The sequence below is a fragment of the Bombyx mori genome, chromosome 26 (assembly GCF_030269925.1).
Source record: "Bombyx mori chromosome 26, ASM3026992v2".
Lineage (NCBI taxonomy): Eukaryota > Metazoa > Arthropoda > Insecta > Lepidoptera > Bombycidae > Bombyx > Bombyx mori.
The window spans coordinates 2,126,971-2,149,509 of NC_085132.1; the positions used below are offsets into that span (position 1 = coordinate 2,126,971).

Below are 22,539 nucleotides of genomic sequence, written 5' to 3' on the forward strand. Positions count from 1 at the left end.
CTCACGGGGCTCAACCTGGGAGGACTTGCCAACACTAGCCGTAGCAAGAGTAGGGCTTTGCAGAATCTACAACCGGATTGGATTCGCGACCCACTGAGAAGATCTAGCGACATATGCAGTACCAGACATTTCGAGGGTGGAGCTTAGTTAAGTTGCATAAGCAACTATTTCGCAAATCAACCGAGAGAGTTGGTTAGCGCAGTTTCAACTTTTTGACTTTTTAATTTTGTAATATCCAAAATGTAGTATGTGACCCAAAACCGATTCATGAAATGAAAATAGGATCTGAATGTATCAATAAAGATGCTGCTGTACGAAGATTTGGATCCATGAACGGTTAAAACATAGACGAAAACAACTGCGATAACTTGCCCTGAACTACTAATGAGAACACGAAAATTCAAAACGATCGATTTGACAATAGATACTTCAAAACAATGTTTCGTTACAGACGGCGCAACCTACTTGGTACAAAAGCTAACGCTCTCCGTTAGACCGAAAACGAAGGTAAGCCGTGGTGCTGATCCAACAAAAACCTCACTATCATATAATACAGCTGACCCGATAGAATCAGACAAGTGTTTTAAAGACGCAATTTCGGACAATTGATCTCTTTAAATCTGTAATTCTTAGAAGACCAACTATAGATATTAGTTTTCCACGGTCCAAATGATTTAAAGACTTGATTCCTTACTTTTCTTCTTCTTTGCCGTTCCCTCATTACTGAGGATCGCCATCACACGTATGCAAGTACTTTCATGATTATCGGTCCGCTGCGAGGTGGTCCGCCTATGGATGTTGCCTCTAACTGCCCTCCTTATAATGTTACAGTGCAAATTTCAAGTGAATTAAGCCAGTTTCCAGTCTTAACTTAATTTGAGTGACAACCTTGAGTTTCCCTCTTACTGAAAATGAATGAATAAAAAAATATTATTAAAATTTTTCTATTCTGAAAATACTTAAGATTCAATCAATATATATCGAATTTGTTCTAGGAGCGAAGTTGTGAGTTTGTTCATAAATGAATTCAATGTTTTTTTTTCAGTGAACAAAATCGCCTTGGGAAAGAACATATCCTAACAAAGTGCAAGGTTAGCTCATTACACGCGTATCAACAAGTTTGACTGTCTTTAACAACAACTATAGTTCTTGCCAAACATCTCTTTTATATCAAAAGTCATTCCTCAGCTTGTTTTTTAAGCTTGAACTTATTTATTTACACGTTTTTATATTGTTTATTTAAGTTTTATAAATATTTTAATTGTGATGTATATTTGGATGACATCATGCTGCTAGCACTGACTTTGTAGAACATTTGTAAGTGCGCGTCTTATATTATTTAGAAAAAAATATATATATGTTTTTTTCTTATCCAACATTTAATAGCACATCGTCCATGAATAAATTAATGGTCGTTTTTTTAAAGTATTTTTGTATTTTTAAAAGTTTGGATTAAGATTTATAATTTTAAACCCTTAAATCTACTACTACGCGTCTGTTACTACGTAATAATGTATTAAAAGGGAACTAAAATAAAAGACACGCTTGAAATATTAATTTTACACAAACGAATATAAAAATTTAAATGTATTCCAATACATTTAAGAGTTAAGATCAGATATAGTTTTTTGCGTGGATATGATCAACCATTAATATTATCCACACAAATAAGTTAGCAGGTGCGTGTGAAATGAACTAATCGATGACTTTAGTACGAAAACGACTTAGAACAAAGATTAGAAGTGGGAAATTATTGGAAAAGAAAAAGGCAGTGAATCATGCGCCTTAAATCTTAATATAGAGATTTATGCAACCTTGTCGCGCTCTTACCATGAAATATTCTATACAAAAATGCGATATATAATAAATAAAAACTTCAGAGGTGTCAAGGGACACCCGGATGGAACGAAGTTCCTTTCGATTAATTAGTGAAGGAATTGTAATTTTTTTTTTAAGTTATAATAATAAATTACGGCATTATGAAGAAGAAAAAAACAATGCTATGAACTAAATTACTATTGTTGAAACGCTATCTCGAGAAACTGTACTCATTACGCGGACCAATCGGATACGAGCAATGTCACGCGATAAGCGCCTACACGTTGATTGGTCAGAATGACGGATCTAAAAAGTGTCGTGACAACTTTTCGTAAGAATTTTTTCCATCTAGCTCCCTTTCACAACGCGCGATAAGGAACTTCGTTCCAATAAATAACTAGATTATGACTGAGCTTTTTTGGGTTTTTTTTTTTGATAACTCCATCTTGTTGTGTCTTTAAAGCAGTTAGTTGCTCTCAATTAAGAATAATATTATTATTCGCCAATAGATGTCTGGAAGAGTCATAAAGTTGATTATCGATAAAGTTGATTATTGAAAACACGAATAAAACAACATTTTCTGAAAATAAATCGTAGCTAGATCGATTTATCGCCCCCGAAATCCCCTGTATACTAAATTTTATGAAAATCGTTGGAGCCGTTTCCGAGATTCAGATTATATATATACAAGAATAGCTCGTTTAAAGGTATAAGATAAGTCTTTCAATAAATAATATTGTTTGTTCACATAAGTCGTTCTCGTTCTAAAGTCACGATTGAACTAAATGCGACAAGCAAGTATCTATAAATTTATAATGAAGTTGATGTATATTTAATCGATGTTGGATTCCATGTTAGCATGTGTAAACGCATTATTAATTTCATTCAATTTACGAACACCGTTTACCTTGGCCATCGTTGCTCGTGGCAATAACTATGTCAATATTAAAAGATCATGAATATACGTCAATTTAGTGTTGCTTGCGTTATGAAATCTTACACACGCTCTTGTAGCAGTAGCTTTGGTAGAGTGAAAGTTTTGAGGACTTTATGTGATAGTCTGACAAATGCTAATTTAATATATTCAGTATCGTTGTATTTTAAGTTTAATCTGCTTTAGTTTTTTTTTCAATGGTTCTCTTTGAATTGACATTGACCGTATGTTAAATTTGCATTAAAATTGTTTTAAACTATATTGAGGGTAGGTATAGATAAGGAGTACCAATAGGGGACAAGTTAAAAAAGTGTCAACATGTAAACAGCAAGCTATAGTTGGAAGAATCACCGAAATAGCGCTAGTGTGGAAAGTGGAAATGATAATATGAATATAGCAGTTTTAAACAGAGTCAAGTTTGCTGCGTTGAAGTGTGGTAGTTTAAGGCGCTTTTAAAATCTTTCCATTTGCTACAGTGGCGCCATCTTAATTGGCTCTTTGTCAGCGGACACTTTGTAATTTACAAAATTGTCCTCCTTAATTCTATCCTCCAAAGTATTACAAAGCTTCAATTTAAAAAGATTTTAGTACTACATTTTTATGGTAGAGTTCATCTCGATCGAGATTAACTAAGACTCTAAAAAAATCTTTTAATACAGAACCTTATTTACGTTAGAGATAAATTGAATGAAATTAATACTGAATCTTTAACGGTTCGTGCTTTAAGTGTATTGAGTATTCGTAATTGTTTTTCGCTATAGTAGAGATTGTACACGAACATACTGCCATTTGAGAGATTAAATCGTGGGGTGAAGGGGTGTTTGGCTTAAACAATATTTTCGAAACTTGACAGTAGAGCCATTTAAAGTTTAAAATTTGAAGAAAAATATCATGAGAAAAAAACTTCTTCAGCTATTTGAATGGTGTAAACTTAATTGAAGTTCAATTAAAAACATTGCATTGGTCATGTTAATACTAAATAAAACGGACCCTTACTTACAAAGATAAATGTCGCGTACTAAACGAAATGTCGCTAAATAAATAACCTTTCACCCCTCGAAATATTCTGCTAATGCTAATTTGGTTTGCTGTTTGTCTGTACAGAGACAGCGAAAATAGCACGGAGGATTATTCCGTATGCGGGTTTGTAGAGATAAAAAAAATGTAAAAAAAAAGACCAATGAAACTAAACTGATAATTTAACTACTAAAATGACCGTAACTAACTTAGTTCATAATGAAATAGGTTTATCTTGATTTTGACGGGTATACAATCTAATCTGTATTTTCGATGCTTAGATCTAGAATTTCACGCAAGTATCCACAGTTTGAAAGAAGCCAGCTAAGACTTTATCATCCCGGACTTTATCATCTAAATAGATTGCGCTTTGGCCATAATACTGCACCGTCGCACCTTGCTAGTTTTGGCAATTTATGTACACACTATGGATCCAAAGATATCACCATGGAGCATCTTATTTTTGACTGTCAAAACTTCTTGCTTGACAGAGATTACTATTGGCTAGTGAACTCAGTGATGTGAAAATTAAGTCCGATTCTTCATCCCGCCCGCCACTACTTGCTGAGTTATTAAAATACAAAAACACTGACAAACCGATATATAAATATATTAAAAACAGTATTAAAACTATTTAACATTAAAATGAAGAGGTGGTGCAGTTTTCATTAAAATTAAAACAAGACTTGACCTAAAGGTCCTAGTTACCAGGTCATAAAACCCCTTAAAAAAAGTATCAACAGCAGTAGGGGCGAATCGTGATTGGGATTCGCTTGGGTCCAATAAGACGCCAACATTTTTAACTCTTCTGTAAAAAAAACTCACTCAAAATAAAATAAAAACGATCTGGAAAGGAAACTTGGGTGAAAATAGTAGATGAATTAGTTTTCGACTCAAATAGACAATGTTATTGCTAAGTCAGTCGTTTGTCGAGTAGCTTTTGTAAGCCGTCACTACGAAACGATATTAGGGATGTCACAGAAAAGTAATAAAGAATTAAAATACTACGAGTCGTTTTAAGCTTTCGCGGCTATCTACATTACACATACTATTATTATTAGGAATATTGTGTTCTTTTTTTTTATAATAAATAAATTTAATTCTATTATTAAAAAAATTATATAACCTGTATAATATATAACTTCTTTGACGGAATTTATACTTTTGTTTGAAGCAGTTAAGATTAATATCTGTAACATCCCTGATATCATTAGGCTAAGTACTTTTCTACGGTACAGATTTATATATTTCTAATTATTAGATTTTTATCTTGTGTACCAACATAAAATATAGAAATACGAAATACTGATTACCCAATACGAAAACGTATGTTCGAAAATAATAATATTGCGCTCAGTGTGCTTAGTGCGAGTTTTTTAACGTTCTCGATAACGTAAAAGTTAACGCAAAGTATGGAGTTGGAATGTTTGCGTACGTTTGCCGCTAGGGGAGCTGGTTAAACCAGCGTTAAAAAACTCGCACTAAGCACACAGAACAATAATTTTGAAAATTTATAAGATATTAAAAATCTGACTTTGAAACAAAATGAGACTTCGTATTTATTGACAATATGAAATATTTCACTTTTCAAAATATATTTTTTTTTACTTAAAATACACACAATACTTGCGCAATACATTCCTAAACAAACCTATTCGTTATATATAATTATATAACATAACTACATAATGAACTATGTATATTAAACATTATATTTATTTTGTTTTATGTATCTACCAATAGAAGTCAGTGTCTAATAGAAAAAAATGCATTTCAATTTTCATTTAGTTGCCTACACTAAAATAAATGAGTGTGCTCATTATCAATTGTGCGATGTAGTCGAGACATTGAATGACAAGTTCAGTCTTTATTTGTACCCAGCTTAGAATTTATGAGCAATTTTAAAGAAATATTGCTAATGCTAAAAATAATTGCGTATCTACCGTATGTACTTCCATTACATTTAAATAGTAATAGGCTCGGGAAAAAGCGTCTCATGAGAATTCTGATATTTGGATTGGCTGACATTCGCTTTCACAACACTTCAAAGAGGTGTATACAAAGTTTTTTTTTTCGTTTTGCGACGTTAGATGTAAGAAGAACGGTCTTATATGAGGCTCCCCCCTCTTAAAACGCAGTTCTTCTGTCCAAAAAATGTCCAGGTGCGAACAGAAAATTGCAACTTTAAAATCCATAAAAAAGCGCTAGTGAAAGCGTTGTGTTAAAAACGTGGGGCAGTTGTATAGGAAGAGTTGTGCAGAGTTAAAAAATATATTTGGCGCTAACTTTGTTAAGTTAAAACACTCGCCACATTTGCACCAACCTAAATTACTAATTAGTCGCTTTTTCGGAGATGATCTCCAAAATTGTACTCTTCATAATTTAATAAGGGTTTTCTTTCTCAAACTAATTTAAATAAAAAATAACCTTAATTTTTTATAATAAGCACATTGCTGTGATTGATGTGATATCAACGATTTATGATTTTGTTGTTGTTGTAAATATTGCAAACAGAATAGCGTACTGACATTCCGTTTTGTAGAAACACAGATGAGGTCAGCCAGTAAATTGCTAAATTCAAATGGAAATACAAACAGATTTTTTGCGTAACTTTTACTTTGTTTTGATCCGCAAAACTCGAAAGTGTTGAAATCATTTTAAAATTATGTTAATTAGTCTTACAACACTGAACGTGTTTACTTAAATCCTGGTTGAATATATTAAGTAAATGAACATTGATCCCGTACATATATACTTTTCTAACACGAGACTTAGGTAATGTACGATCCGTCAAGCTTCTGACATGTTTGCGGGTCTTAAAATAAACTGTTCAAACGCGGACTGCGTTCGAGTATTGTCAGACCGGGTACCGCTAATGCAAATGTAGATGATGATCGAATAGGGGATATTTAATAATACACTGTACCCCAATGTACTAGAGATGTTCTTAAAAAATCTTCTGATTACCATTTCTCGTTCGTGAGCCTAAAATCCATTTTTAATTCACTCATCCACTTAAGATCAACTCTTCGGAAATAATTTCGCAATGACCCGAAAAAGGCTTGTTCGAAGCTTTGATATTCGAAATAGCGCTGGCATAAGCTGTTTCTTATCCTAGTAGACGTGTTTTAGTTCCTGGGTATCAATAGAGGATCGACAATAGAGTCAGACGTGTTAGTTGTCTCAACCGCCACGCTTGGGGTTGACGATGACAGTATGCTGTAATACTACTCGGAGAACGTTGTGGGTAGGCCTCCCACGTGATGAACGACATGGTAAAGGACGCCAGAATCTGCTGGATGCGTAGGTTCGAAGGTTTTGTGGGACGTCAATGTCCAGCATTGGACGTCTGTGGGCTGACGATGATGAATAGTATAGATGTTTTGTAACATTTAAATCTATAATAAAAACGTATTAAATTGCTTATCTTGTAAGACATCTTGAAGAACGCAGTACATTATTTAAAATTAACGCTTCGACGTAATCTTTTAGCCAAATAAATTTTAATGTGAATGTTGCCTGCGTATTATTTCACATTTTAATTTAAGCAAGTCAGATATTTTGCTTGTATTCGCGTTCTCTTTGTGTGATCGGTATTTAATTCATGTTATTGAATTGTGTCAGTGTTTCTATTAAGCGTTCTACAATGACTTAAGGAGACTATGTGACAATAAATAAATTATTGATGGAATAAAGTAAATGTTTTATTTTCTGCTATTTTGTGGTCCACAGACAACCACATTTGTGAACGACAAAAACGTACCAGTAACAAATACCATCACTTTGCCTATTTCTGTCGTGAAGCCGTAATGTAGCGTTTAGATTTGAATCTATGCGATGATTTGCAAGCGAAGTAAACTGTCCCTTAGAAATAAGGTGACACTCTACAAAACTTGCATACGCCCTGTCATGATTTATGCAAGTGTAGTGTTCGCTCACGCGGCCCGCACTAACTTAAAACCCTTTCAAATTATTCAATACCGTCTTTGCAGGATAGCCGTCGGAGCCCCGTGGTTCGTCAGGAACATCGACCTGGACCTAGAGTCCATCAGTAAGTATCTACAGTCGGCATCAATGCACCGAAAAAGCGGCACGATACGAGAATCCTCTCATCGTGGTCGCCGGGAACTACATAGCCGATCCTGCGGGCCAAATGTTACACAGTCGACGTCACCCAAAACACGTATTTTGGATCCTTCCGGTCCACTAACGGTGATTTTAGGTACCTCAAGCACCGGTATCGTTCTGGTCGAACCTGTCGCTTGCGACGAAAGGCTCGGCGAGTAAATTAACCCACAGACACAGTTCTTTGAGTTTCTCGCCGGATCTTCTCAGTGGGTCGCGTTTCCGATCCGGTGGTAGATTATGCGAAGCACGGCTCTTGCTAGGGTTCGTGTTAGCAACGTCGTTAGGTTTGAGCCCCGTAAGCTCATCTACTAGATCGGCGAATCTAGAATAACCCCTCGAGGTTACTAGAACAGGTAGGAAAAAAAATTGATTTGAAGGGATTGTGGTTGGACTGTAAAAACTGAAACCTTAAAACTCTTAGTAACCACTTAGCACCAGGTGAGCCGTGAGTTTGTCCACCCACCTTATTATTTATTATTATTGACACTCCACAATCCCATATTAATAAATATTATTATTTTATAACAGAATATAAGGTCTTGGTTTAAAGGTCCCGTTACCAGGTCATAAAATAAAAATGACATTGACAGATCGATATCATTGACGTATTGTGCGTACCAATTGAAATATGCGGTGTTGGTTTTGGAATTTGGATTTTAAATAGTTTAGGCACGTAGTTTATGTAGTATTTGTTTTGTTTTGAGCATTTTACATCGTTAATACCACACGTAATTTTATGGTACAAAATGGTAAAATTCGGTAAAAACAAATTCAAAGTTCTCAACAAGCTAACCAAGAGACAGAGCGAGTCTGTTGCGCTTAACAACAAAATATTGAAAAAGAAAATCAACGCTGAAAAAAAGGTTTCGTTTCAAAAGGAAGTTTTACTTAAAGAAGCCGCTTCCGAAAACAACAGTTTAGTTAAAAAGTTAAGTTTTAAAGATTTGTTAACGAATGAACTGAGTAAGACAGATAAAAATAAAAAACCTAAGGAAGAAAACGTGACGAAGAAAAAATTAAAACCTGTTGAAAAACAGAAAAAGCGCCAAAAAACACAAATCAATGATACAAAATTATTGCTAAGTCTAATGAAAAAGAAATAGGTTCAGTTACCTATAAGCAATAATTTAACTGTATGTAAAATATAAAATAAAAATGTTATTGTATTAAGGAATTCATAATAAACATATTGTCTAGATAATGTCGTTCATTATTCAACACTTCCTATTTATAGTTTTTTAAATAAAGCTTTGATTCAGATAATTCTTTAACAAGTACGGAAGCTTCTCAACCTATTTTTAACCAATTTTATAATAAGTTATAATTTCTCCAGTTGTCATTTTGCATATTGACCACAAACTGTAATTCCTATTAAAAAATAATTATAACTTTGCATTCTATGATGAGTTTGTCCATGAGACGGCTGACCAGGTATATATAATAATATAAAAATCTTATTTCAATTGTATATCAGCTTGCAGACAAGACCAGAATAAACTGTAAACCCTGTGGATGGAACTACAGACATATTAAATGGTTTTGACAATAACTCAAAGCATGGGTGGTTAGTTATAATATCAATACTGCAAATTTATTTCTCTTTTAATTTGAACAGCCTACAGACAGATACCCCTAAGTAGATCTTTGTCCCTCTACTGCTGAAGGATAGGGGACACTTAAGAAAAACCGCAAGATCAATTTAATTTATTTATTAAATAAACTTAAACATACTATGTAGCATTATTTATAATTGTAACTTACTTGAGACCTTAGAACTTATATCTCAAGGTGGGTGGCGCATTTACGTTGTGGACGTCTATGGGCTCCAGTAACCACTTAACACCAGGTGGGCTGTGAGCTTCTCCACCCATATAAGCAATAAAAAAAAAGTTGATATTAGGAATCATGTTATAACCATATTATAAAAATTAAGTGTCAACTTTATATATTACATAATATTAGTAATTTGTTTTGCTTATGCATTTAAAAAAGTAGGTTAAACAATTATTGCTTGTGCAGCCAACTTAAGAAAATGGTTAAATTTAATCATGTTATTTATCCCTAGCGTTAAACTTGAGAGACTAAAAGTCTAGATTAAGGTTGTGCAGTTTTAAACGTTTTAGATGTACACTGTACGTTTTTGGGATGACTAAAACTAGTGGTTTTAGAATAATTTAACCTATGATTACGAATATACACTGCCAAAGACATGACTATTATGAATATAAACAGACAATAATATCTATACTAATATTTATAAAGAGGAAAGATTTGTTTGTTTGTTTGTATTGAATAGGCTCCGAAACTACTGGACCGATTTGAAAAATTCTTTTTCCATTAGAAGCCGACATTGTCCCTGATGAACATAGGCTACTTTTTTTTTTTTTTTTGTTTCATGTGTGTTTTAATGTTTCCGAAGCGAAGCGAGGGCGGGTCGCTAGTCAAAATATACATTGTTCACTTTAATTAGTAATTCCCAGTGGTCATAGTGTAAAAATGTGTTCACATTGTAATATCATGAGCTTATTGAATTACAGTGGCACATGTAATAATTGACTGTTGGTTTCAAAATTAATTATATTTGTAGCAAAAGGTCTGTAGTGTAAATGTTCTAGTTTTTTTTCAGATTTAGTATCTGAATAGGACCCTCATACTGGCTAATTGCTTAAAAATAATACAAACTACACGCAAATCCCAGAATGCTCTTTTTACTAGAAGTAAATCAGACATGTTTCATTTGAGATTTGTGTTTAGCTTAGCAAATTAATATTATTTTCTGTTGTGTTGCAAGTGCAACAATACTTCAACTGTAGAGATATTATTTTAAGAATAAAAAATAATGATTTGTACCACTGCTTTATTTAAGTTATAAGTAAGAATATAAGGGATTCATTACAAATAATCTCAAAATACAAAAGCACAACAATTAAGGTTTAATGAATATGCAATAGAGAAAAAAATAAAATTTATCTACAGCTAAGGCAAATTATTCTGCCATAAGGATCTACGAACTAACATATAAAATAGAACGGCCCTACCTGTGAATACAGTTACGCAACTAACTACCTTATTTGGCCAACTGTACTTGTATTATCAAGCTATATACTAATTTACCAATATAATGTCAGAATACAAAGGTTATAGTCCTAATACCAGGGCTTTCGAAACAGTTTAAACTGTTTAATAGATATGCTAAAAGCTAACCTAGAAATAGTTTGTTTATGAAGTAACATCTTTAAGTTCTCTGAAGAACTTCCAATTATTGTGCAACAAAAGTATGGTATTAAGGTTGATGCTTCTAAATTTTTTTTATTATGGAGTTTATACACAAATTATCCCAAAGGCACTATTGATAAAAAATGGTTGTTTAGAAACAGATACGGTACTATTCATAATTCAATATTTATGGTAATTTCGTTTACTTCATTATCAACCTTTTAAGCACAATAATAAAAATCACTACATAACTAGACTATATTTAATACATCGCGCTTTAAGTGGTAGTGAGCCATATGAAAAAGGTTTACATTTTAATTTTAGCAGAACTATTCTTCTCATATTTCTTATAAAACTATTACACAAGACTGTTACTTATATTTTAGTACCATAGATTGGGACACTTTCCATTTCCAAAACAAATTTTCAGCAGTTTTTCTTAGGGTAATACCAATAAAATTGAGATTAAAATGGTTCCGGAAGTTTAAATTTTCATATACAATGCATTATTATATATAGTTCATTGCAAAATATACACAAAAATAAAATAAAACTATTGGGCCAGATATGGAGACAATAGTTTTTCGATAGGGCTGGTGAGTATTGGCACTATTTAGTTGTTTAGGTAGGTACCTACGTACCTATTTATCTGAATAGATCCAAACTTTGCTTGACACAAATTTCAAATAGTCAAGATAATTAAATCGTTTTGAAGACGATATTATAGAGCTTTCCGATCCTATTGACAAATTATCGTTTCTTCTTAAATTGACAGTGACAAGACGTCTGAGTTTTGCTAGATTATAGAAAAAATATTGCAAACTTCAATTTAAAATTGGACCATTCAGTTCAACACAAAATTAATGCCCACTATGCCTGTAAAGAAAATCTCAGATTTGTCCTTATTCCCTCCAATCTATGGTACTCTTACTTGCAATTAAATTAATGTTTTCAAAGCTGTTTTAGATGGTTCACTATCATTTTAGTTGGTGTAATATGCTTAAACAACTTCTAATATAATTTTATGTTATAAATATCAATTGACTGAGATCTAACATTCTCAATTCAATCAAGTAATAAAACGCTAAAAATAAGTAAGTAAAAAAATGATTTTATCTAATTACTAATGGAGTAACTTGGATTAATATTATGTAACATAATAAAGGCGATAAAATTGATTTAATTTTACTTGACAGTGGCTGTTTCTTTGTTGGTCGAATTTTAAAGTAAGTAACTTAAAACAGAGTAAAAGTAAAAATCAATTTGATTTCCATTATTACATGCAAAGATACTGAAATTATAATTATTTAAATATTGAGAATTTTCATACTTAAATAACACATGCAAGGAATACATTATGTCCTGTAACTTACAGCTGTCTTTTTAAGTTAAATCTTTTGAAACTCTCATTCCATTTAGTTTAGTACTCTTAAATCTTTTAGGAGACAAACAGAAACCTTCACATCACAATATAAATATTTTGTGTATGTTATTAGACATTAGATTAGGTAGTCGGTGAACTTGCATGAGCGAAAATTTTACCACAATACAGTAATGTAAATAAAATGTAATCAAAATAAGAATAGGATTTGCCGTTGGAACACAACTTCAAAGAGATTTTTTGTGGATTTCCATAATTCATCAACATAGGATTTCATTTATAGATTATTTACAGATATTATTTTAGATAATTAATTTGGTAGAAAGTCAATCCTGTCCTTATTTCGCTTGCATAGTAAATATTTTTATCCAAAGCAGTAATTTTAGTTGCCTGTAACTAGCAAGTTTTGGGACAACATACACTTGTTCTAATATCTGCCACGGCCCCTGCCTCTACCGCGTGCTCTAGCTCTCGGTGAGGGTTTCGGTTTCACATCTGGCACGGGTAGAGCTAATTGAGGACTTTTTTCTTTTTCTGGGGGCTGTTCAATTACTTCCGCTACTTCAGGCTTCTCTTCTACTGGATCCTCGATTTCGGCTGTCGCTTCAGGTTCTATTTTAGGTTTTATATCTGGTTCACCAAGTTCTATAAAATAAAAATTTCATATATATTTTTTTGTTGCTTAGATGGGTGGACGAGCTCACAGCCCACCTGATGTTAAGTGGTTACTGGAGCCCATGGACATCTACAACGTAAATGCGCCACCCACCTTGAGATATAAGTTCTAAGATCTGTGTAGTTACAACGGCTGCCCCGCCCTTCAAACCGAAACGCATTATTGCTTCACGGCAGTAATAGGCAGGGCGGTGGTACCTACCCGCGCGGACTTACAAGAGGTCCTACCACCAGTAACTAGATTCGTTCTATGGCTCGCTCTGTATTCAATTTGGATTAAATAAAGTAGATGTACTTAAAATGGGAGCTCACCTTACAAAGGTAGATCTTTTGATGTGATAATGTAATTTCATTCTTACATCGCTGTATAGTCCGATCATTGTAGCAAGATAAAGTATATACAAGTTTTAAGTCTAATTATAAACTAATATGAAGTATATATTAGAATATAGAGAATAGCATATAGAATAAACATCTAATTAAAGCATCATCCTGATTACGCTACAGAAATGAAGCCAAAGCATTTTAGACATTAATTTTCCACATGTTCCAGTTTAGGAGATAGGCACAGTCAGTTATTGCTTAAATACAAGAAAGGTTTCAAGCATCAATAACAATTATCCATGAACAGATTCATAATACATTCAAGTCATACCACAATACTACTTTAGAAAATTTAAAAAAGCTTTTACCTTCTTGGGCTTTCTTCTCATCTTCCAGTATTTCATCAACCGACTGCTCCCAATCTTCAAGATCATCGTTATTTGGAATACCGTCATCAAATTGTTCATCACGGTTTGTGTCTGTATATTCTGTGAAATAAATACATAATTTACTTTTATCTTCAGTAAACAAAAATCACTTTGTCGAAACAGATATCTCATATGCTTCAAACTCACACAATGCAACATGAATCTGCAGAACTCATATCATAAATCAGTTCAGAGGCATAAGTGCCATAATATTATACTATACTTTGATCTCATTTCATGGTATGGATGAAGATGGATGGCATAGTTTCACACTCATTGTTCATCTGATCTTCTTTAGTGGTATACAATTATTTTCAAATGTGCTATTAAGTTCCAGTTATTTGATACATACCATTAGCATGTTCATTGTCATTGTCATTGTCGTTGTCATTATCATTTTCATAATCTTGTCCTTCATGATCGGAAGATGTCTTGCGTCTCTTCCAGTTACCAGATTGATCGTTGCGTTCAGAAGGACGTTTCCCATTTGAATTCTCAGTGGATTGAGTTCCCTAAAAGAAACAGAAATTAAATTTTTACAATTGTTTGGTTGTTATAACATAATGATCTTTGTTGCATATACAAGACTTCTATAATAATAAAAGGTACATATTTTCTCTTATAATAAGTTTTGTCACTTAGTACAGATCATTAAGAATAAAGTTTTGAACGATATTGAAAATTATAAGGTCACTATAGTTCGTTCGTGTTAAGAACGCAGTGAGTGATCAGAGCAAATGCAGGGTAAATGTGTATTCACAGTGGTGTTAAAATTCCAAGTATATTATTAAAGATAAAGTTTTATGAATTTAAAAAATACACTTAAAACTTAAAAATCAAAATTGAGTCATTAGTATTTTAATCACTATCACACTAGGTAGTATCCTCGTTAGTATTTATAATAAAAGAATTTTCTGCAGCGTCATCTAAATACTACATGGTATTTTCTTCTTGTAAGACGTTGTCTCAGCATTTCTTTCATCAATCATCCTCTACTAACCATATTGCGTCATAAATTTTTTTTTCACCACAGTCATCTTAAAAGTTGAATTGTTGGCAGCAATATAATTTTTTATTAGAGCCCACACCAACTCAATGGGGTTCAGTTTGCAGTGGTAAGGAGGTAAATGGAGAATTTAAATGCCATTACTCTTAGCCATTTCATCGATTAAATATTTATCATATTGTGGGGCTACTTCGGCAGCTTTCTTTAACAATTCATTTCTTAAATAACTCATGTCCATGAATGTCCCTTTGCTTTTTAGCCAGTCTATTATTTGGTGTTTTTTCCAAGGGGACGTTGGTATTTTCTAGAGTTTGACAGAATGTTGTCCGTGACAACAACGCAGGGAGCGGTTTTAACTTATACATTATGTTTTTGAACCACTCAAGGAACCTGTCACCAACCATCTCTTCATAATTATCTTTGGTTTTGACTCAAAAACTAATAGACCGCCTTCCACAAATCCTTTGTCACTACCAATGTGTAAAACAATTAACCTTTTTCCCTTTCCAGTAGAACTCCATAAGCTGTCTTGATAAGCATGTCTCTTGTTTTTTATAATTGTATCCAACCACCCTTATGATTTAACATGTCCTGCATTTACTCACGTTTCATTAAGAAAGTATATGGTTTCGTTTGCTTTTCTGTGTTGTTTTATTTGCCTGAGACATTTACGCCGCCACAAAACAATGTTCTATTGTCCTGTTTATTAAAGTTAAATCCCAGCTCATAGCTCATGCATTATTTTGTGAAGTGTGGTGCATACGTTTAAACGTTGGAATATCTTCATCAGATTCACAAATTGTCATAAATTTATGGGTAGTCATTATTGAAATATATTGAGTGTACTTTTTTCCTTATAGCACATTAGTCTAATTCATCGAATTTATCAATCATAGACTTCCTTGCCTTTTTTTTTCATTGACAATTTCAATGTATTCCATTTATTCTTCTTTTTCACTAAGAATACTGTTCTCTCGGACACACTGCATGCATTTGCTGTTTTTTGTACTATGTTGTCCAGTCACATTTAAATCATCATCATCAGCCTGTATCTCTCCACTGCTGGGTGTAGGCCTCTCCCATAGTCCGCCACAATGAACGATCCTCCGCCCTCCGCATCCAATCTCACCCAGCATATCGCCGCAAGTCATTGGTCCAACGGGCAAGGGAACGCCCAACGCTGGCTTACCGGTACGTGGTCTCCGGTCCAGAACACGTCTGCTCAATCGGCCATCAGTTCTGCGACACGTATGTCCAGCCCATTGCTATTTCAGCTTGCTAATCCTTAGGGCTATGTCGGTTACTTTGGTTCTTTGACAGATTTCCGATTCATGAAAGAAACTCCGAAACTACACCTTTTCATGGCACGCTGAGCGACTGAATTTACGGACCAGACTACAGTCAACGTCCACGTTTCAGTGCCATATGTCATTTAAATTAAGACTTTGTTAAGAATTACTTTTCTCTCTACTATGAATTACCGAACCACTTTTTACGAATTGGTGAGGTATTAATTTCTTTTAAATATAAATTAGTCAATTACAGGACACAACGCATTCGAAGCTATGCCTTCAACTGGTCACTGTGAACTTAACCTTGTAATTTGAAAAAAGTTGATTGCTTCAGGGCGGGGCTAGACCGGCGAAAAATGATGACTCACTGCATTCTTAACGCAAAAAACCATCATTTAATTATACATTTTAAACCATTTATGATATACTTTAGATAAGAGTAATAACATACCGCTGGTTTGTGTCCAGTCTTCTCAGAAAGCATCTTCAAGAAGAAAACGTGATGTCTCCAGGTTCTCAAGTGCACATCAGCAGTTTCCTGCGAGTCAAGGAGCTTCTTGCACAGCTTGCATTGTATGCAGCGGAACTCAGTCAGGAACGATTGACCAACACCACGTTCCGTACTGGAAGTGATAAAAATAGTTTAAAGCTTTGCAATTCATATTTTACACCTAGTGTCCTAGAATCATATCTGTACGTACAGAAAAACATTTTAAAAATGTATTTGTCTTTATATTTCATTTGCTAATAAATACTCTTATCATATATTTGTTGTTTGTGAGTTAATTTATTCACTGAAACCCTTTGTCACATTTTAGAAGTTCGACAAAGACAGTGATTGGTATTAGTATTGAAAGACAGGAAATGCCAAGAGAAGTACCGATGGTGAATCTATGTGACATGTATTTGTATTTAGAGACAGTCTATGTTGTTAAGATATACACCATAATATTTTAAATTTTCTGAGATAATTTACGACACATGTACAAAAATGAAAATATAAAATTTCTTATGAATTTTACCTGTAACTTGGGAACATATCCTGAGTAACATAGCTGAGATCATCATCTTCTTTGAAGTCCAGGATGACCTTTTCATCATCAACAGGTTTACTGTCAGCCTTCTCACTCACATCTTTCATCTCTTGATCTTCATTTTCAATCTTTTCTTTGTTTTCAGTGTCAGTTTGCTATAAAACACAATATCTTTAGTCTGGATGTCACTTTGATTAGAATTAGAACCTTTGGATTTTTTTTTATTGCTCAGATAGGTGGACGAGCTCACAGCCCACCTGGTATTAAGTGGTTACTGGAGCCCATAGACATCTACGACGTAAATGCGCGACCTACCTTGAGATATCAGTTCTAAGGTCTCAGTATAGTTACAACGGCTACTCCACCTTTCAAACCGAAACTCATTACAGCTTCACGGCAGAAATAGGTGGAGTGGTGGTACCTACCCGCGCGGACTCACAAGAGGTCCTACCACCAGTAATTGCGCAAATTATAATTTTGCGGGTTTGATTTTTATTACACGATATTATTCCTTCACTGTGGAAGTCAATCGTGAACATTTGTTGAGTATGTATTTCATTAGAAAAATTGGTACCCGCCTGCGGGATTCGAACACTGGTGCATCGCTCAACACGAATGCGCCGGACGTCTTATCCTTTAGGCCACGACGATTTCACAATACTACCAATACACAAATATATTTTTAACTACCTGTTCATCAGTTTTATCATTATCATCATGCTTCTCTTCTTGAACATCATCCCTGCGTGGTCTACGCTGACGACGCTCACACAGGTATGACTGCTCCATGCCCAAAGTTGAAATCATCAACACTAACAAATGAAATTTAGGATTAGTTCTAGCCCTATTGCAGAAAAAAAATCTAATTGTTTTTGATTTGGAATACTATCTGCTGCACAAAATGAAATTTAGGATTACTTAGTGGTATAAATACTGTATAACTCTATAAATCAAAGAAGTCAAAAATATTGATATGGTATAGTACTTACTTTCAGGCTTGGGCTTTGAAAGTACATCTTGTTTATCTTGAATTGCACGCAAATGTTCAGCAGTGAGACGGTGTTCATCTAACTCAATTCTAGTTGGCAACTCCTTGTGACAAGTATTACAGAAGGGATGTAGGTATTTCTTAAGCTTCCGGTGTCCAACGGTAGTCCGGTGAGCTGCTCCATTGGCTGCATACATATCACACATAGCACAGTAGAAGTCTCTAGCTGGTTGCTGACCAGATTTGCGGGTGCGTTTCATCTCACGAATCTATTAAAATATATAATAAATTTAATTAATTATAACTATTATTCACACTAAAAAGTTCTTGATAAGAATGTTATTCTCTATGTACTTCTGAGGTACATACAACTCTTTGCACTGTGCAAATTTATTTCTATACAGGATAGGCGTTTCGACTAGATGAGAATAAAAAGTTTATAGACACAAAAACTTATGTCTAACTAAAATGCAGTATTTACATCAGAATGTTGCACCTGTACCTACTTCAGATTGTGTTAAATGAGATCATTTTAGCTAATCTATAAATAAATATACATTCTAACCTTATATTCTTGTCTCATTGTATCAGCAGTAAGAGCATAGCTCTCAACAGTCTTCTGCATCATAATGGCATGAGCTCTTCCACTGAGATGATTCTCAAATGAACGTCCATCCCACATGCTCTTGTGGCAGATGTGACATTTCAGCAGCTTTGAGTTGATGTCATCATAGCGCGTTTTAGGAACATCTTGCTTTTCATCCTCTTCCGGCGCTTTTCTCTCATTTTCAGGTTTGTCAGTCTCAGTAGTCTTCTCTTCTTGTTCACTGTGAATAACTAAGTTTGTGAATGCATGAAAACATTCACTATATAATTTTATGTTGTCACTTCTGCACTTATCACACCACAATTTGATTCAGTGAGTATGATTAGGAGTTAAGCTTTTAATACATTTTTAATGGGAAGATTTATGACTCAAATATAATTCAGAAATTGCTGATGATTGAAAAGATCTCTATTTTAGATGTTTCTAAGCATTGCAACTGTATAAAATCAATATTAAACACAATTTAAGTGCACATTTTTATACCAAAAGGCACAAAAATGCTCGAAGACTCCAATCATGTTTAAATTATTTATTTAGTCAGGAACAATTTTTCGCAAACATACAAATGGCCCAATTACTGGACAATACAGACAGACAACCTGTCAACAAAGACGACGGTCTTTTGAAATATAATTGAAAGTTTCAATATTGAGAAACAATGAAATGCCAAGAAAACTATCCCAAAGACAGTCACCAATTGGCTAAATAAAAATTAATCAGCTGGTGAACGGAACTATGTGAAGTGTAGCCCAAAGAGGCTCAGAAGATAGGTGTGACCACCAGGAGGAAATCCTTACCTCTCCTTAACAGGCTTAGCTTTAGAATCGGTTTCCTTTTTCGGGGAGTTCTTGTTATGCTGCCGTTGCCCTTCATTGGGCCTGAACGGTTTACGATTCATGTTGATACGCTCACCAGCGCGATTGTAATTTCCCGTACGCCGGAAATTACCATGATTGCCCATCTAAAGGGAATTCATTAGAATATTGTTAGTTCGAAAAATTTTGGACTAGCATGTCCGGAGGAGGAACTGCAATTTTCCAAAAAGGTACTTGACACAAAATTTCACAGGGTCTATATTGGCAACTGAATTTGAATTTTGGGAATTTTATTAATTGCATTAAAAATGGTGTTTGACAACAACTAGAAAAATTCACAGATTAACATTGAATGAATCATTTTCAGCATTTTAAAAGAAGATTAATGTTGATATCAACTTTCGAGAAGTACAGCTTTTTTTGTCAAGACTTGTTGGTCCCACCGTTCCACTCAGTTCTGCTGTAACCATGAAAACCAGTTAACTCAGTAAAATAATAATTAATTAGATACAACTTCTAGTTTTTACAGGATTAAGTTACTACTTAATTTCAAGTCTCAAAAATTGCAATTGTTCTGAGACAAAATAACAAAGGTTCGATTCCAATATATTTTTCAAATGTAGTAAGAAGGCAAAGTATATAGGATACTTAAATTTTTTAAATATAAATCTCATAATTCATGTTAATTTTTTTAAATGAGGATAACAATTTTGACTATGTTGTAAAAAGCCTTACAGTACAAAATAGATTAATAATAGTCTATTATGTTAAAACAGTTTCAATACCTACATTTATAATTTATATATAAACACAACTTGTTTTAATCACACACATGCATTCATCAAATACGATTTCTATTGTTAAATTTAGGCAGACTAAATTTTAATGTTTATTTATTGAATTGCCTGAAGTGAAATAATGTGTTTATTATACTTTGGTCTAATCATAATTCACCATATTTTGATTGCACAGATCACCAGATTTAATTAAAAGAAGCAATTTGATGTGCTTATTTTAATTTAAGCCTGGTCTTTATTTAATGAGAATATAGCACTGATTACCGTCTATCAGACTCTTTGAAAGAGAAAAGCTAAGCACATTTCCTATACTAAATCACACTCACCCTATTAGGCTCATACCCACGGTCAAACCGACCCATATTAGGCCCAAAGTCCCTTCTAATGGGCATGTCTAGGAGCGATGGGACCGGGTTCTGCTTCGGTTGGAACAAATTAAGGAGGTTACTGGCAAGAGCCAGCGTGGCCTCGGCGGAGCCTCCAGCCAGAGGGAAAAGGTTGGGTAACCGCTCCCCCGGGCCTCCGGACTGCCACGGGGACACATTGTTACGTGGAAAGTTTTTCCCACGGTCGTTTCTACCGAAGTCCGTACGGCGTCCCGGTTGTGGTCTGCGGTTCGCCATCTTTGTCTAAGAGAAGAAACGGTATTTTGTTAAAGCTTTTTCCTAAAAAATACTACATTCAAACTATGACTATTCAGCGCTTGGCCTGATAGATGTGATAAAATATTAGTTAATCATGTAGCATTTAGTGTTAAATCGAAAGTCGTAACTTACAATTTTACTGGAATCCGTTCGGGTTTTGATTGAAAATGACGCAAACAAGAATTTATATGAAATGAAATCACTGATCAGAGTTATTGACTAGATTAAATAGCAATTAAACACGAAATATTTCGAACAGTACCACGACGAAAGTAGGAATTACAAAAGCAAAGTCAGCTAATGAATGTTGGTACAAATCTCTACGCAATATGGCGAATGGCTGCCGGTCGCGTCGGGCAGCAGTGCTGCCAACAAGCCAACAATACCACATAAATCATAGATAAAATATGTAATACACTAGTTTTGCCCACAACTTCGTTCGCGTGGAATAGTTACTTTGGCATAACGCTAAATTTTACTCGTCTCTTCATTTACGTGGTAAGTGAAAATATTTTTGAATTATAGAATGTTAAGGAGCTATTTAAGGTACCAAAATCACGCTTTTTTTTTTAACCGACTTTAGATGAGGAAGTTTTCAATTCGACCATAATTTTTTATATATGTATGTTCACCGATTTCTCGAGAATGCTTGAACCTGATAATTCTTTTTTCTTTTTTTTTTTCGAAATGGTAGACTTCCCGAATGGTCCTGTAATCATCAAGATCTGATGATGGGATCCTGGAGAAATCCAGAAAAATCTATAATTGTCAAAGCCTATCTTGAAGTGATTGGGTGTTTCAATGTTGTAATGAATAACATCTTAATAAAAACACCTTCACAAATAATGGTTTTTAGAACAAATTTGGTTAGCATAAAAAACGTTATAGTGAACCAACCTTTAAATATAGACATACTAACTGACCCGGCAAACGTTGTGTTGCCTTATATAAGATTCTTAGAGAAATTCTAGTGTAGAAAAAAAACCTCATTCAACCATATAATACCTCATTATAACAAAAAAAAAAAATCCAACAAATAAAAGTTTTTTTTTTTTATTGCTTAGATTGGTGGACGAGCTCACTGCCCACCTGGTGTTAAGTGGTTAGAGGAGCCCATAGACATCTACAACGTAAATGCGCCATCCACCTTGAGATATAAGTTCTAAGGTCTCAGTATAGTTACAACGGCTACCCCACCCTTCAAACCGAAACGCATTACTGCTTCACGGTAGAAATAGGCAGGGCGGTGGTACCTACCCGTGCGGACTCACAAGAGGTCCTACCACCAGTGAAATGTTTGGGGTGGACAACCCTTATCACTTAGGGGTATGAAAAATAGATAGTCGACCGGCGAGGGCGAGAGATCAAATTGAATTTAAAAAAAAAACATAAATATAGGAACTTGAAATTACCCGAGGGACCTGGGCGGGCCCCC

General features: G+C 34.2%; 2 protein-coding genes across 4 annotated transcripts in view; one reads left to right on the forward strand and one right to left on the reverse strand.

Annotated features, from left to right (window-relative positions):
• Nucleotides 1-9,098, forward strand: part of LOC101736463 (large neutral amino acids transporter small subunit 1) — a 49,202-nt gene extending 40,104 nt beyond the window's left edge. For both annotated transcript variants that reach the window (XM_021352446.3, XM_021352445.3), the window contains exons 12-13: nt 452-507; nt 1,046-9,098. In XM_021352446.3, coding sequence (XP_021208121.1) covers nt 452-507; nt 1,046-1,048 — 59 coding nt within the window. In that variant the 3' untranslated portion in view covers nt 1,049-9,098. The remainder of the gene's footprint in view (nt 1-451; nt 508-1,045) is intronic.
• A 1,642-nt stretch (nt 9,099-10,740) lies between these two features.
• On the reverse strand, nt 10,741-21,500 carry LOC101736594 (zinc finger protein on ecdysone puffs). Of its 2 annotated transcripts, XM_004932969.5 has the most exons (11): nt 21,237-21,500; nt 20,787-21,089; nt 19,646-19,809; nt 18,807-19,068; nt 18,243-18,510; nt 17,944-18,065; nt 17,242-17,408; nt 16,671-16,842; nt 14,274-14,433; nt 13,862-13,981; nt 10,741-13,139 (listed from the first exon to the last, which is right to left on the reverse strand). In XM_004932969.5, the coding sequence occupies exons 2-11, from the start codon at nt 21,081-21,083 to the stop codon at nt 12,922-12,924; spliced, it is 1,950 nt and encodes a 649-aa protein (XP_004933026.1). In that variant the 5' UTR covers nt 21,084-21,089; nt 21,237-21,500; the 3' UTR covers nt 10,741-12,921. The 2 variants fall into 2 exon arrangements, with proteins under 2 accessions (XP_004933026.1, XP_012551670.1); XM_012696216.4 differs by lacking the exon at nt 19,646-19,809 and having other exon boundaries at nt 21,237-21,489.
• Nucleotides 21,501-22,539: the final 1,039 nt, after the last annotated feature.